This window comes from Cynocephalus volans, chromosome 8 (genome assembly GCF_027409185.1).
Source record: "Cynocephalus volans isolate mCynVol1 chromosome 8, mCynVol1.pri, whole genome shotgun sequence".
Classification (NCBI taxonomy): domain Eukaryota; kingdom Metazoa; phylum Chordata; class Mammalia; order Dermoptera; family Cynocephalidae; genus Cynocephalus; species Cynocephalus volans.
The window spans coordinates 101,117,168-101,134,322 of record NC_084467.1 but is presented as its reverse complement, the minus strand read 5'-3'; the positions used below and the strand labels follow the sequence as shown (position 1 = coordinate 101,134,322).

The following is a 17,155-nucleotide window of genomic DNA, read 5'->3' as shown; positions in this document are numbered from 1 at the left end:
TTATGTATGTGAGTTTCATCTGTTTGTTATGTTCTTTTGGCCTGAAGAATATCTTCCAGCATTTCTCATCTTGCAGGTCTGCTGACAGTGAATCCTCTCAGCTTCTGTTCATATGAAAATCTCAGTTTAGAAAGATAGTTAGTACTAGAATTCTGGATAGACAGTTTTTTTCTTTTAACATTTAAACGTGTCATTATTTTGTATTCTAGCTTCCATTGTTTTTGATATCATTCATGCTGTTCCTTTCTTGAATGTTGTATGGCTTTTCTCCGGCTGCTTTCATGATTTCCTCTTTTTTTGTTAGTCTTCCCTGTTTGATGATTTTTTTTAGGTACACATTTCTTTATTTATACTGTGTGGAGTTCACTGAACTTCTTTTATGTATAAGTTTATTGTTTTCATCAAATTTGGGAAATCGGCCATTATTAAAAAAATTTTTTTCCCCACATTTTTACTGTCTTCTGGGACTCCAATTACATATACGTTAGACTATATGATTTTCTCACATGGGTCCCTGATGCTTTGTTAATTTTTCCTTATTCTCTCTTCTTCAGACTGGATACTTTTTATTGATTGTGTTCCTGTTCACTAACCCTTTCTTCAGACGTCTCTCATTTGTTGCTAAGTCCATTGTATTAGTCCATTTCTGTTGCATGTTAACAGAATACCTGGAATCAGGTAATTTATCAGAAAATGAAATTTATTGCTTACAGTTTTGGAACCTGGGAAGTCCTAAGTCCAGGGAACACATTTGGAGAAGGCCTTGGTGGTAGTGACGGGGACCCAGGGATCTCACCAAGCAGAAAATGGCAGAGCAGAGAGTGCGACTAACCTCTCATGTGCTCTTCTTTTAAAGCCCTCAGAACTATGCCCCTGACCACCATCATTAATCCATTCACTATGGCATTATGCTGCAATCTAATCACTTCTTCAAGGCCCCACCTTTTAATTACTATAATAGGATTTACCACTCTCAACAGTTGCAGTGGGGATTAAGCTTCTTATAGATGAACTCTGGGGACACAATTCAGTCAATCCATAGCATTCTACCCCTGGACCCCAAGTTCATGTCCTCACATGTAAATACATTCATTCCATCCCCAAAGCCTTAACTTATTTCAACTCAAAAGGTCCATCTCTGAAATCAGAACAAGTTATCTATGCCAAGGTACAATGGTGGGACAAGCATAGGGTACACGTTCCCATTCAGAAAGGGAGAAATAGGCCAAAAGAAAGGGGTAATAGGTCCCAGACTAGTCTGAAACCCAGCAGGGCAGGCATTGAATCTTAAAGCTGATGAGTCATGTACCTTGATTCCATGTTTGACATCCTCTGCACTCTGGCATGTGGGTTGGGTCCCTAAATCCTTGGATAGCTCCACTTCAATGACTTTCTTGGTCTTAGGCCGTGCTTTAGCTCTCCCAGGCTGGCATTGCTAATAACTACACAGGTCTGGGATCTCCATGGCAGTCCCACTCCTATGGCTCCACTAGGCATGGAGCTTTTGGGATTTTTCTGCTGCAACTCTGACCCCACATTTCTGCTTGGCATTGCTCTAGCGAAGGCTGTCTATGGTGACTCCGCCCCTGCGACATCTCTTCCTGGGTCCCCAGGCTTTTCCATACGTCTTTTGAAATCAGGATGGAGGCTCTGAAGCCTTCAGAGCCCTGGAATTCTGCGATCCTGCAGACTTAATACCACATAGACACAGCCAAGGTTTCCAGCTTGTATTTTCCAATGCTGTGGGTCCAGCCACACCTGGGGCCAATTCAGTCACAGCTGGAGCAGCCAAAGCAGCTAGGGTGCTGGTGGTGGAAGCAGCTTCCCAAAGTGGTTGCCTTGGGCAATGAGCCCGTGGAGGGTACCTCAAGCCTGTTTCCCAAGACCATTCTGTTTCCCTCAGCCTCAGCCTGTAATGGAAAGGTTGGCCCCAGAGACTTCTGTAATTCCTTCAGTGCCTCTTTCCCCTTCTCTCGATAATCTCATTCTTTTGTACTAATCTTCTTAGCATCATTGCATTTTTTCTCCTGAAAATGCTGTCTACTTCTCTACCACATAGCCAGGCTGCAAATTTTCCAAATCTTTATACTCTGCTTCCCTTTTATTTATACATTCTGGCTTTACATCATGTCTTTTCTGACGTAACTCAGCACAGGCTATTGCAAGTAGCCATGTGGCTTCCTGAATGCTCTGTTGCTTAGAAATTTCTTCTGCCAAATACTCTGGGTCAGCCCCTTGAAGTTCCACATTCCATAAAGCTTTGGGGCATGAACAGAATGCAGCCAAGTTCCTTGCCAGTTCATAGCAAGGTGATCTTTGCCCCAGTTTCCAATAGGTTCCTTCTCATTTACATCTGAGACTTCTTAGAATGATTTTTATAGTCCATATTCCATAAGCATTCTGGTCACCACCATTTAACCGGTCTCTAAAACATTCCAAACCTTCCCTGGTTTTCTTGTCTTCTAAACTCCCACCAATGTCTAGGTTATCTGTCCTGTTCCTCCATATTCTTCCAGCCTCTACTCAACACCCAGTTCCAAAGCCGCTCCCACATTTTCAAGTATTTGTTGTGAGCAACACTCCGTTCTCTGGTACCAGATTTCTGTATAATTTAGTTTCTGTTGCTTATAACAGAATACCTGGAACTGGGTAATTTATAAGAAAATGCAATTTGTTGCTTACAGTTTTGGAACATGGAAAGTCCAAAGTCCAGGGAACACATTTGGTGAAGGCCTTGGTGATGGCGACAGCAACCTAGAGGTCTCACATGGCAGAAAATGATGGAGCAGAGAGAGTGACTAACCTCTCATGTGCTTTTTAAAGCCTTAAGAAGTATATTCCTGACCACCATTATTAATCCATTCAGTATGGCATGGTCCTACAATCTAATTACTTCTTCAAGGCCCCACCTTTTAATTACCACAATAGGTTTTCCCACGCTCAACAGTTCCAGTGGGAACTAAGCTCCTACCTTATGAACTTTGGGGACACAATTCAATCAATCCACAGCATCTCCATCCAGTGAATTTTTTCATTTCAGTTATTGCTCTTTTCTAGAGTTTCCATTTGTTTCTTTTTTTTGTAGTTTCATTTCTCTATTGAGATTTTTCAGTTCACTCATTAAGAACTGGTGTTCATTTACATTTTTAGTAAATGTACAAGAGCCCATTTAAGTTTTCAGCTAAATACATTGTCTTAACCATCTTGGTATGAGTTTCTACTGAGTATATTTTTCTTTAACTATACATCAGACTTTCCTGTTTCTTTGAATGCCTAGTAATATTTTATTGTGATTTGGATATTGTGGACAATAAATAGATTGTAGAAATTCTAGATTCTTTTATCTGCCTCTGAAGATTGTTGATGTAGCAGACAATTAAACTAATGCCTGATTACCTTGATCTTGTGTGAGCTTGGTTTTATGCTTTGTTAGGAAAGACGTGTGAAAAAGCACAAGTTGTTTGGAAAGGCCTCTCCATCTTGGTGGGACTCAGCTTTTAAACTCTGTTTCTTGGAAGATCTTGTCGAAACTTGGATTGAGGCTTTGTCAGGACACTCCAGGGTATAGATTTTTCTTTTAAGGTGTAACCTTTCTGGTTTCTTCAGTAGATGCCCAGGGAGGTTAACGAAGTCTCTTCTCCCTTTGAAAATAGAATTCAACTGGAATTCTGTCTTCTAGAACTGCCTGACCTTGAGTTTTTCTCTCCCACTGTCAATTTCATAGCAGCTGCTGCGTGGGGTAAGTCTTGCGTAATCTCATTTTGTGCACGTGTAGCACAGTCCTTGGCCAAGGGTTTGTGAGGAATTCACTTTTATTCTGTATCTTCCCTTCCCCTATATACCCTCCATTCCTGAACCTCATCCTGCACATCTTCCTACATTCCAGTGCCCTTCCCATGGCTTCCAGTTACTCAGAAGTCCTGAACCCTGATTTCTGCCTGTGCTCTGCCTGATCTCTCTGTGTCAGTTGTCGTAAAATTGTCTGCAGACAAAGGCAGAGTGATTGTGGTGCTCTCTAAAGAGTTACGGATTTTCTCTGCCTGTGGTCCAGTGACTGAATGCAGTTGCCTCATGTATTTGTCTTGCTTTATAGTTTGTGGTAGCAGGCCTAGTGTGGTACCAGTTACACCATTGTGGCTAAAAGTGGAAGTCAGCTTGCTCAACCTTGATATTTTTTATACTCTATTGTAGTTTTTTTGTGTATAGTTAGAGAAGGATAGTTATAGATTATTTTTGAGGATCAATATAGTTTGAGTGAGTAGCTGCTTAAAACCTAATGTCAGCTATTTTTTCTTAAAGAGTAAGATAGTTTGTAGTGGTGGTCTCTTGAATGGAATTATGTAAGTGAAATTTCTCTAAAATATTTTCCTAAACAAATAGCTTTTCATGGAATTAGGTTTTTAAATTAAGATTTTATATGGATAAGCTTTAGAGCAGATATTCACAATCCTAGATGTGTATTAGAGCTACATAGGGAGATTTTAAAAAATACCGATGCCTCAGTACTATTGCAGGCTAGTTGAATAAGAACCTTATATTATAGTCTGGCTATCAGAATTTTTACAGTATTTTAAGAATGCTGATAAATCATCCCAGATGGTTTTCATTATTCAGTGAAGGTTGAGAACTGCATTAGAAGAACCTTTACCAAACACATTTTTTAGTTCCTTAATAAATTCTAAAAATTAAAAAATCTTTCAGATAAGGTCCAAATAGGTGAAGAATCTGAATACATTTTTAACAGAAGTGACCTATGAATACGTAGCTATACCATCAGTCCTTTTAGGGAGCTAGATTCAGAGCTGTAGCAACAAATCAAGATTCCTTATTTAAGCATTATTTTTTTGAGGTACATTTATTGTCAGGGACAAATGGCTTATTTATTGGACTTCATTCAGTATTCATTGAGTATTCACCATGTACCAGGTACCATGCTAAGTGATAACTATACAGTAATGAAAAAACTTATACTGGCCTTGCTGTCTTGGAGTTTTGTAGTCTATATGAGACTGACACTGTGTATGGTTTCATACCAGCTTGTCTTAGTGAGTATCTCCAAAATAGAATTAATTCATTCGGGTTTTCTTGAAAAAGAGCCTCATTAATTTTAACATCATAGTTTGTGGGCCTATTAGGATATCAAACTATCTGCGGAACCCATTGGCCCAAAGAGTCAGTTATCTAGCAAAATAATTGCTTATGACTAGAAAGAGAATAATTATGTATAGCTAAGAGTTACTTTGAAAGAGAGGAATATCAGGAGAGAAGACTTGAGAAAGAACACATTCAGAGAGATTAGTTCCACAGATAAAAGTTATCCATTTGGCAAAGGGACAGATGGGTTGAGAAGTATCTTGGGTGAAAATTTTATTAATTGGTAAAATTATTACAAAGATTAAAACCTGTAGATTGGTCTCTCTCTTTTTTTTTTTGGCCACAATTCAAATCTCTACCTCATTTCATTTAGGGTGCATCTCTGATCTATCTCTGCGTGCCTGGTTTCTTTCTTTGAGATATTAGTATAAGTATCACATCGTCAAGAGCCCTTTTCTGTGTACCCAGTCTAGACTGTTTTAGCCACTTACGTACTATATGGCACCACCCTATTAAAATTTTTTTTCTTCTTAATTACAGTATAAGGAAAAGAAGAATAGGACCTTATTTTATCTTTTTAAATGTGGTTTCCCTACCCTTTAAATACTTTCTGTCAAATAGAAGTATTCAGTTCATGTTAGTAATGACTGTATACTTTTAAAAAGTTTTAAAATCACAAGATATATTATTATAAACAGTACCCCAAAATACAGTGGAAATAACTAAAATATCTTATTTTTTAAAACACAAGATATATTATTATAAACAGTACCTAAAAATACAGTGGAAATAACTAAAATATCTTTAAAAATCTGGGTTAGGATTGTGTCAATCAGTAATCTCTCTAAATATTGCATGTGTTGCATTTTTTGTTGTCTCTCCTGGAATTTCAAGTAGGTATATGTTAGACCGCCTAAATCCATTCTCCATTTCCCTTAACTTTTGCATTTCCCATTTTTTTATGTTCAAAATGTAAAACAGAGAGGCAGTTTCCTGTGTACAGTCTCAGTTCATGAATATTCTCTTCAGCTATGTCTAAACTGCCATTAAAACCCATTCATTGCATTTTAAGTATTTTAAATCTGCTAGCCACTCCCCATTTTAAAAACTTTATTTTTATATATAATTATAGATTTATAGGGAGTTGCCATAAAATGTTCAAAGAGATCCTTTGTATTCTTTACCTAACTTTTAAAATAGTTGCCTAAATATTTTCTAGCTTGTGTTTCAGTCTTTAAATATAGTAAGCATAGATATTTTGCTTCTATTAGTGGGTCGCTTCTGTTACTTCTGTTACTTCTTGCTCAAAGTGCCGTGTTTCTTTATATAAATGGTAACTTTAAACTGTTAACTTCTCACTTTCCTAGGAAAGTTATTTATGCAAATTCTTTTGTCTAGAATTAAGATGCTTTTTTCAGTAGAAGATTGAATTGCTGTTGCCATTGCCTAGAAACGCTACCAGTTTAGGGCAATTAAATTTCCAGAATGAAGTGTTGAACCACCCAGATAATGTGTCCTTGGTCTTAAAAAGCCACAGGTGGGGTGCTTTGTGACTACAGCTTCTAAGGGTTCTCCCCTTCGCTCTTCCACAGTGTCACTGTAACTTTCTTTCAGTCTTTTAGAGGTGATAGAGAGATAGGTTATTCTTACTACACCTCTATGCTGAGATCATAGCAGTTTTGGATCTTGCGTTTATGGTGACATAGATTCTCACCTGTGAAACCATCATTACAGTCAAAATAGTGAACATATTTATCATTTCTAAAAGTTTCACCTTTATATTTGAAAGATATTTTTGCTAGATAAATAATTCTAGGCTGGCAGTTTTCCTTCAGTAATTTTAAAATGTTGCACTGCTTTCTTTTGGCTTGCATTGTTTTCATTGAGAAATCTCCTGTTATGTCTTTGTCTGTATGTAATGTATCTTTTTTCCCGTCTTCTAGCTGCTTTTAAGATTTTCTTTTTATTTCTGGTTTTAAGGAGTTTGGAAATGATATACCTTATTGTAGTTTTTAAAAAATTTCTTGTGCTTGGGGGGATGTTCAGCATCTTCAATATGTAGATTTATAGTTTTCCTCAAACTTGGAAAATTTTTGTCTATAATTATAATTTCTTCCAATATTTTTTCTCTTTCCTTTTTTCTCTTTTTTGAGAATGCCAGTTATACATATATTAGTGTGATATATTGTTCTCTCTTTTTTTTTTTCATTTTTTTCTGTTTCATTTTGGCTAGGATTAACAGCAGATTAGACATTACAGAAGAAAAGATTAGAGATTTTGAAGATAGCAATAGAAGGTGACATCCTGTTCTACTAATGAAGTCTTTGGTAACTGAAATATCAGGTGATGTCACTGTGCCCTTTGAGATTTAATTAAAGTTAGCTTTTGGTCCTGTTCTGTTCATATGAGAATTCTAATAGCTTCCCTATGCTTTCTAGAAATTTCTACCCTTTTAGGTTTTCCTTGTGGTTGCTCACAGTTCCTACTGTCTGCTGCTTTCCCTGAACTCTTTTGGCCACTATCATCTCTCCTACATGTGAAACTTAAGTAACGAACATAGCCTCTTTTTAAAAATTTCTCAAAATTTACTGGTAGGAATAACTGGTAGCAAGTGTTAAACCCTTACTGTGTCTTAAGCGATTTGTGTGTTTTGACCAATTTAATTCGTAGAACAGTCCTATAAAGGTAAATATGATGATTATTCCATTTGATGAAACAAAGGGGTGTCTAAGCCATCCAAATATTAACTGCGAAGATAGTAATAGTATCTGTGTCATTAAAGTTTTTCTAAAGGTTGAAAGAGATAATCCATGTAAGATACTCAGCACAGTGCCTGAAAATATAGTAGGTTCTCAAACAGGCTTGCTGTTGCTATCTATAGATTGAGAAATGCTTAAATAAAATATGATATTTGGGATTTTCTTTAAAATAATCTAGGGGATGGAGCAGGTGAGTGTGTAGATAAAATTGGCTGTAAATGAATAATTTTCGGAAGTGGATAATAAGTTTAGTGGTATTGAACCTCCAATATATGTTTGAAATTTTATGTAATTTTAAAAAACAATAACTGGAAAAAATGAACCTGAGTCAGTTTTTTAAAAAAGGTTTCCCTAGATACTCAGCTTGGATACAGACTAAGATGATATATTTCCCTAGAAGTGCCAGAACTAAGTCTCATCAATTATTATACATAGGTACAATGACTAAGAATAATACTGTACTTACTTGACAGTAGAGTATAACAACAGAACTCAGGACTTAACAGGACCCTAAATGGGCATTCAAAAGTTTGAAGTTATTAGCTAAGTGGTTCTCAACTTTTTGAAAAATAACCCATTTATTATTCATTTCCCATCCTTATGAGTAATTTTTAAAAACTTCATAACAAACTATATTAAATATACTTTCTGAACAAGAAAAAATATGTAAGCATACCAATTGATTCTGATCAATACCAGATAACAAGTAGCATATTTATTATGCTTAGTTTCTATAGTTCTACCCTAAAGCACAGAAAGTTTTATTTAGACTCTCTTAACTAAATCCTAGGCATACATAATTTTTACTTAGAAATTCTGAAATCATTGTGACTAAGCAGCCCACATTATGAATCACTACTTCATAGATTAAAGATTCAAGATTAAAATCTAAGAAATTACTTTCAAGCATTTACATATTAGTTAAAATTACACTCAAATCCACTTGTTGGTTATTCTTGCTCCCCATTTCTGAAGTATTTCAGCCATAATTTTGGTTAGTTTAAAAAGAAAATTCAGTGGAAGTTTATTCCATTATCTAAGAGAATCAGAGGTAGCTTGTAAACAAAACTGCTTACATATTGCTTCCTTATTTTTTAAGCTCCTTTTAGTGTTTTTCTTCCAGTCATACAATTGAAATTTATCTAAGTGAACAGATAGAAATGTGATCATCACTTTTCAATTAATCCCTTGATGGTTTACCAATATTTATTATCTGAATCTAATTTCAGCAAAAATGTACCAGGCTCTTTAGCATCTGGTACCTCCCTGTTCTTTTATCTTTGTTGTCTTTTGCTTTGCCCTGAAAATGACAGGTGGTTTCAGAATGCTGTGCTTTTGTATGTTCAGATTTTTTTTTTCTAGTGAAAGCTCTCGCTTTCCTCCCAGGTGTGTCTACCTAGAAAGCTCTTATTCATCCTTTAGCATCCAGCTCAGGTGTCAACTCCTATATAAAAGAAAGGACACATTTTCACCTAGGTATATCCTATTTATGAAAATACTGTGTTTGCTTGCTTCCTGTTCACATGAATGCAACAAGATATTTTTAGAAACAGGATTCTGAAATATATTTATTTTGGGTTAAAAAGAGAAATTTGCACAAGGTTAAATTTTATGAATTAGAATTTTATGAATTTTGATACTACTTGACCTTTCTACCAAATGCCCCTTCTATTTGTTGATGTAATCAAGCCCTACTTCAAAAAATTCTTCCTTCCTCACAATGTAAATAAAGTTCAATAAGTCTGAAGGGTTAGCATGGAAATCTCATATTTGTATTTTATTTGTATAGATTGAATGTAGTAAAACTTTTTGTTGGCCTTAGAGAAATCATGGTATATGGAATAAATCAAATGTTGCTCTTAATGAAGGAACAGTCTTTGAGTCTCCTATCCAATGGTAGAACCTCTTTAGAAGTCTTTTAAATTAAATGTCTTTTTTTGGTGCTGTTTAATTAATATCTTATTTGAATTGTAATGTGCTTAATTTCTCTTGCTTTAAAAATATTCTCCTTAAAATTGCTTCAACTGGTGAATTTTATTTTGTATATTTTACCACAATAAAGGATTTTCTTTAAATCGGTGCAGAAAATAAAACTTTTCTTGCCAGCTGTTTTTTATAACACAGATCCCGTATTGCTCTATACTTTCCCTTCCACTGCCATCCGTTCTTCTTTTACCTTTTGAATCTAATCACTAATCAAACTTCCCTTTATCTTAACAAACTTGCCTTTACGTTAGCAATTTCATAGCCTTTCCTCTTGTCTACCTTAGCTGAGACCTTGAGTGAAGACACAGACATCTAGATGCTCATGGTCTGCTTCCTTATCTCGGTTCCTGCCATTACTTGCACGATTTCATTGTCCACATAGGCAATTATAATTGTGTTAGTACCTTGAACTCCTCATTTCTAGTGACATTTTTTTGACTGTGCATTCAGTTTTCAGGTTGTACCATGGACCTTGACATACCTGACAGATTACCTTCCAAATCACCAAAGTTGCTGATCTCTCTGATAAAGTCATTTGTTCTAGCTTGTTTGTTTGGCTGTACCAACCAGTACTGTACCTTGATTTCTCATCTGAGCTGCTGTCTTAGAGTTCTAGCTCGTCTTCCCCTTCTTTCCTCTTTTTCAGGTCTTTTATATTTCTGCCTGATGATTTTCCTAGAATGTAAATCTGATTACCACATTCTGGTTAGAATTCTTCAAGGGTTTCTCATTACTTAGAGAATAAAATGCAAAAATAACATGGTACACCTGGCTTTTCACAGTCTTCTTCTGGATTTTTTCAGTCATTGTCTCATTCTGACCTTTGCTATTTTTCTTTGGCCATGTTGAAGCATTTGTAGTAACCCAAACATGCCTCTGCACTTAGAATAGGATATTGTTCTGACTTCCCTGTGAGGCTTTCCTTGGAATCGAGGCTGATTTAGGCACTGGGTTTTTGTTACAGATTATACATACCTTCATTATGGCTTGTGGCACAGTGTGATATCATTTCACATTTGTGGCTATTTATTACTAGAATATGAACCGTAATGGAAAGGATGTAGAACAAACTCAAAAATATTTGTTGACTTAATGTTCAGTTTACAAAAGGAAACAAAACTATCAAATAATGCTATTATTCTAGCTTCCTAGTAACCAAAGAACAGTAGACTTTAATATCAAGTCTAAATTTTCACTATCGTAATTAGGAATTTTTAACATACACCGCTGATGTTGACAAAGCTACAATAAAACTGGTGTTGGTGATGTTTTTAATTGATTTAACCCTTTTGGAAAGTTTAACAATATACAGCATCTAGAACTAAAAATTTAAAGTGTGATTATAAAGACAAAGAATAAAAAGTCAGATGCAAAATTGCATGTATATTATAATTACACATATAAAAATGCATAATTAAAAGACTGAGAAACCTATATATTACAGTGGTAGTGATTTTGTGATGTTGGGACTATGGGCAGTTTCACCTACTTCAATAGTATTTTCTATAATATCATTTTATTTTATGATTTAAAATGTATATAACTTATTCTACTGTTTGGATTAAAAAAATGTAATCCTGAATTAAAACTCTGGTACTCAAACATTTTTTGAGTAATTTTTTTCTTTCGTAATGGCTTCTCAGGGTCAGAAGGGAAAGAATTGCCAGTTAAAAGTTGCTGTTGAGGTAAGGTACTAGTAGTTATCATAGAGAGTTGATCATTTAAGTGTGGTTTCAAGATTGATTCATGTAGCTATTCTTTATTTTTAACATCTTAATTGTAAATTTTTTGTTTCAAATGTAGTTTTTGTTTTGGTTTTAAGGTATCAGTTTTTGGAAGAAGCTTTTCAAAATCAGAAAGGCGCAATTGAGAATCTACTGGCTAAGCTTCTTGAGAAGAAGAATTATGTTCATTTTGCAGCTACTCAGGTGCAGAATAGGTAAGTGTGTTGTCTTAAAACCATAAGAATTATTAAAGAGAAGTTTAAATTTGTTTTCCTACTATGTTATATTAAGCATATATAGAAAACATTTTTTTTTAAGGGGAAATGGCATAATTTGAGTTTAGAATTATAATATTTGTTAATTAAAACAAAATTTAATTGACCAAAAGTTTGTATATTCTTTTAGGATACATCATTGACTATTTTATAATAGACTCCAGTTCGTGTAAGCTTTAAACTTGGAAAAAGAAGTTAATATGGAGAGAGTTGAATTATAAAAATTTAAAGTGGAGACTGAGGAAGATACAGTATAGAAGAGAGAGTACTAAAAGTAGTGGACAAATTTATTTCCCCAGCTGTAAAACAAGCATTAAAAACAGTATTTATCTTACTAGTAGCATTATAACATGAATACATATTACAGCTTCTGGCACATAGTAAGCACTGAAATTTTAGCTACTATTTTCTTTATCATTGCCATCATTATCATTATTATTTAAAAGTTTTTCCATTTTGGTACATTTTTAAGGAAGCTAAATTTATTGATAGGGAAAGTGGGGGTAAGTTCTGTAAGAGTAGATTAACCAGGTTAGGACTCTTACACTAGAAAGACAAACACTTGGAGCTGGCATAATTAAAACCTGTAAATTCCTGGAGGTGTGAGGAGGGTTAATATGTAGACTTTGAAATATTGAGACTTTCTCTTCAATATTAAAATTCATTAATTCGTGATGGTTAAAATGGCACATACACATAGTAGATGCTCAAAAAATGTTTAATACTTGAATGAACAAATGCAAATAGTACTTTACATGTAGTAGAACTTTTCATCTTAAGAAGTAATATCAAAAGAAAATAAAAAGCTCCTCAGAGATTATAGATAATAATATGTATACATAAACACTGATCATTGATGGTTTGGGATTTTTTGGGAAATGTCAGGATGTTTTAGGTTAAACTACTGGTATGTTGTGGTTGATACTGGAGAGGATAACTATGTCTTCTCACAAATTATAGATGGATGTCCCTTTCAGAGGAAATACATTGAGTTGATTCATATGGCAGTCACATATTTTTATATGTGTTTTATATATACATTGTATTTTTGTACATATTTTTTATATATATTCTTGAATCTGTATACAGAGGTAGAGCCAGAGGTTTATATGTCCTTAAATCTGTGTACAGAGGGAGAACCAGAGGTTTATCTATTAGAAGATTGCCAAGGTTTGGGAATATTAATGATTTCATCTTCAGGAAGCTTAAAAAGAGTATTAAAATCTCTAGTGATAACTTCCTCTTTTAGACACATTCTTCAATGATCTATATTGATAATTTTTTAATGTACATTTTTTTCCTACTTCACAATTGAACAAACAGTAGGCCTCCTTAAGTTTAATGTGAGTCTGAGTAAGGGTAACTCTTCTCTGCTCTCACCAAGCTTAATGATTTCTGTCTTTGGCTCAATCATTTTATGTTTGAGACCTATATTTCTAAATGCTAATAATTAGTACCTTTATTTAATTATTTTTTTTTCATTTTTGTGGCTGGCTGGTGGGTAGGGGAATCTGAACCCTTGACCTTGGTGTTATAACACTGTGCTCTAATCACCTGAGCTAACCGACCAGCCAGTTACTTTATTTTTTAAAAATGTCTTCCAGTCACTTTAATAAGATAAGGACAGATTTCAATAAAATTTTCAAATAAGTGGCCAACAAGCAGTGATGTACAGACAAAGGAGGAAAAGGAGATTATTGCTTAGAGTGTATTAAAGTTACTCAAATTTGAATTTGGCAAATGAGAGGCAGTTTAGGGGCTGAAAGTATGGATTAAAATTTGTATAGAAGTAGAATGTATAAAAATTGAAGGCTACCTCTTGTGGTTGGTTGTTGATATTTTATGCCTTTGTATTGGTGAGATTCCCCACTTCCTATTTTGTAAATACCAAGGTATCAGCCACTTTATATTTGCAACCAAAACTTTCATAACCACTGGGTGGGTATACCTATTTCTAACATGTCTAACAGTCATTCTTAAAAATAGACTGAAAATGTTTTATGCCCTTTTCCATATATAGTAGGAAACCATTTTGAGGGGGAATTATGGAAGTATCAGAACCCACATTTTGAAGTAGTTAAGTTATAAGTGAAAATAAATGTTTCTAAGTTTAACTCCTAATCTTTCAAAAGATAATAATTATTGATTGCAAATTTGTTTTTCTGCACATTGTTCTTGGAAAGCATTAAGGTTCAACAGACCAATGTGCCAGATTTGATGCCAACTGGCAATTATTAGTGTCAGATATTTGTATATGACATTCATGTCATACTGACTTAAGGAGATTGCCATCCAGCCTAATAAACTGGCCTTTATGAGCTTAATTTAGAATTACTAAATATCAGATTTATTCTTTATCTGTATACATAACTTGTTTGGGCCAAATTGAGTGGTGAGGTCTGCTGAAACCAAGTCGTACATTTTGACAAAGTTTTAATTATAATTACTCTGTTAAGTGCCCAATTGGATGAATTTCTGTAACAATTGATGATTGAGAGACATAGGATAAGTTGATAACCTAATGATGCATTTCTCTTATTCAGGATAAAAGAAGTAAATGAGACTAACAAACGAGTAGAACAGGAAATTAAAGTGGCCATTTTCACCCTTATCAATGAAATTAATAAGAAAGGAAAATCTCTCTTACAGCAGCTAGAGGTATGGTTCAAAGCCAAAATAAAACAAAAACTGCTTCTCTTGCTCTTCAGCTGTTTTTAATGTTTATTGAAAGCTCTTTTAGATGGGTTGGGGGGTATGGAAATAAAGTAAAATAAAACGAGGGTTTTTTTTCATCTTCTATTGGAAAAAATACCTTTTTCTAGTTAGTTACTTTGCAACCCTATTTAAAAATACCAATTAGGCTGTATGCATTTGAAGATAGTGATGTCCTCTTAGGAATGAAAGAATTACTGTGAAAATGTGATGTAAATGAAGACAAAGACCGAGCACATTTCTTTTTTTCCCCCTAACATGGGGCCTCAGTTTAACTTTTCCTTGTAAATGCATGTTGGGCCTCTGTTTGAATCATTTATGTGTTTCACCTTATTTTTAAAATATTTCCATAGTTTGGCTGAAAATGTTGCTTGTTTTGAAATTTATAAATCTTAAACTTCTTGATAATTTTGTGATATGATGTCTTTGTGTTGTATATTTTGATATTGATACATAGATTTAAATTTCTGAATGAAAATCTAGTTACTTCATGAAATCCAAATTAATTTTTAACCAGAAACTCATGTCTACTGCCTATAGTTGATTTGTTCTCAGCAAATTTCAAATGTGAATATTCCGAGCAGTTGAATTTTTTAAAAAAGAAATGTTTTCTGTTTGAAAATTTTGTGCTTTTAAGTAGGCTCAGACCATAGGGTTTATATTCTCTGCACCCTTCAATAGTAATCATTTAAACTGTATGAGTATTTGACTATTTAACTTCCATTAACCTCAAATTGTACATAGTAGGTTTTTTTCTTTTCCATTTTTCCGTAGAACCCTTTAAAAATATTAGGCACTTTTATAAATATTATGTATTTCACACATACAAATGAAAGAAATTATGTCAACAGAATGTTATCTCTGAATTTCTGTCTTTTGAAATAATATCTTTCCATTGAAACATAATTCTGGGATTAAAAGTACTCTCTCACATCATTGAGGTTGGAAGTCTCTTTCCTATTATACCTTCAGTCAGTTGTGTTAACCCTAATACATTTTTCCCCCCAAGAGGACCATGAGAATAGAGAGCATTAGCAGTAACTACTTTAGATACATTTGAACTTATTATAAATATATTTTAGATATATGTATAAAATAATATTTGTAAAACCGTTGCAAGAGTTTCTTAATTAAGAGATGCCTCTTAAGGCTAAAGTATATGTGAATACCTAATGATGGATCTACCACATACTCCTAACATGATGATAATTTTAAAAATAGATGTTTTCTAGTGTAGGATCTTATGCCTTGTAAAAGAGAGGTTTTCCTAAGCTTTATAAAAGGGATGAATTCTAATGGAGTTGTGAACCAAAACTTCTATTAGTTGGATACTTTTAATCATTGATTTACATTATAAAATGAACAACTTGTTTCCTTAGGAAAAATATTGTACACTAAACCAATATGAGTCATTTTGGGGAGAAAATGTTTAGGAAAGAAGTAGTAGATAGGTTGTTTGGTATGTGGAATGTCAAGGTACATAAGAGATTACCCATCCTTTCTGGGAGTTTTAGTTCCCATAAAGCAGTTTATTTTTCCTTTGCAGCATTTCCTTGAAATTGGTTTTTCCCGTTTGGTTAACCTTCACTTACTCCTTTGTTCTTTATGAACTTTTGTCATATCAAAAGTTTCCCTACTTCTCCTTTTAGATCTCTGGAATTTATCTTTTTCATTTTGTTTTAGGTATTTAAGAGTATTTTAACTTCAGCCTCATGCCATACCACTAGGTGGCACTGATGACACAAAATTTTCTTTGACCAGAAAAGTGTTAAGATTATATAAAATTATTTCTAAAGGTCAACTCATTATGCTATAAACCCTGTATATTGGATTAACCTAATAGGAATACACTTTTTTTTTTTTTTTTGCATTTGGTGGGTATGGGGAGAAAGACACTTTTTAACAGACATTCTGTGTGCTAAAAGAAACATCATCCAACATTAATTAATTGCTTCTTAGCTTAGAGAACTAAATTTTAGTTCCAGTTTTGTCAGTAACTTTTCCTTTAATTGATCATAGGGCTCATTAAATAATCATGAGCTTGTCCACTTATCCCATTGTTAAAGGAAATATAGGTATTCATTTGAGATAGAAATTAGGCATTGATATTTTTCATATAGAATTTTTCAGTGAAGCTCTTATTCTGTTTCAGAATGTTACAAAAGAAAGACAGATGAAATTACTACAGCAGCAGAATGACATCACAGGCCTTTCCCGGCAGGTGAAGCATGTTATGAACTTTACAAACTGGGCAATTGCAAGCGGCAGCAGCACAGCACTACTGTACAGCAAGCGACTGGTGAGACACATACCATCTTTATTTTTCTTTAATTGACCTTTTAAAGATATTATTTACATTCAGTGAATGGTACTTGTTTAAAGAGTGAATTTGAATTTTGGCAAATATAGCCACCACCCATCAACAAGATATAGAAAATTTCTATCATCCGCAAAAGTTTCCTTGTTCCTCCATTACCCCTAGCTCTAGGCAACCACTAATCTGATTTCTATGATTTTCTAGAATTTTGTACAACTGGAATCATACAGTGTGTTCTTTTGAAGATACTTAGTATCTTGATATATTACCAGGAATGGCAGAAATTGA

At 34.1% G+C, this 17,155-nt stretch overlaps 1 protein-coding gene across 4 annotated transcripts in view; it reads left to right on the top strand.

Moving 5' to 3' along the window:
- Positions 1 to 17,155, top strand: part of TRIM33 (tripartite motif containing 33) — a 105,553-nt gene that overhangs the window by 64,603 nt on the left and 23,795 nt on the right. For all 4 annotated transcript variants that reach the window (XM_063104395.1, XM_063104394.1, XM_063104393.1 and 1 more), the window contains exons 5-7: positions 11,662 to 11,778; positions 14,382 to 14,496; positions 16,703 to 16,849. In XM_063104395.1, the coding sequence (XP_062960465.1) occupies positions 11,662 to 11,778; positions 14,382 to 14,496; positions 16,703 to 16,849 (379 nt within the window). The remainder of the gene's footprint in view (positions 1 to 11,661; positions 11,779 to 14,381; positions 14,497 to 16,702; positions 16,850 to 17,155) is intronic.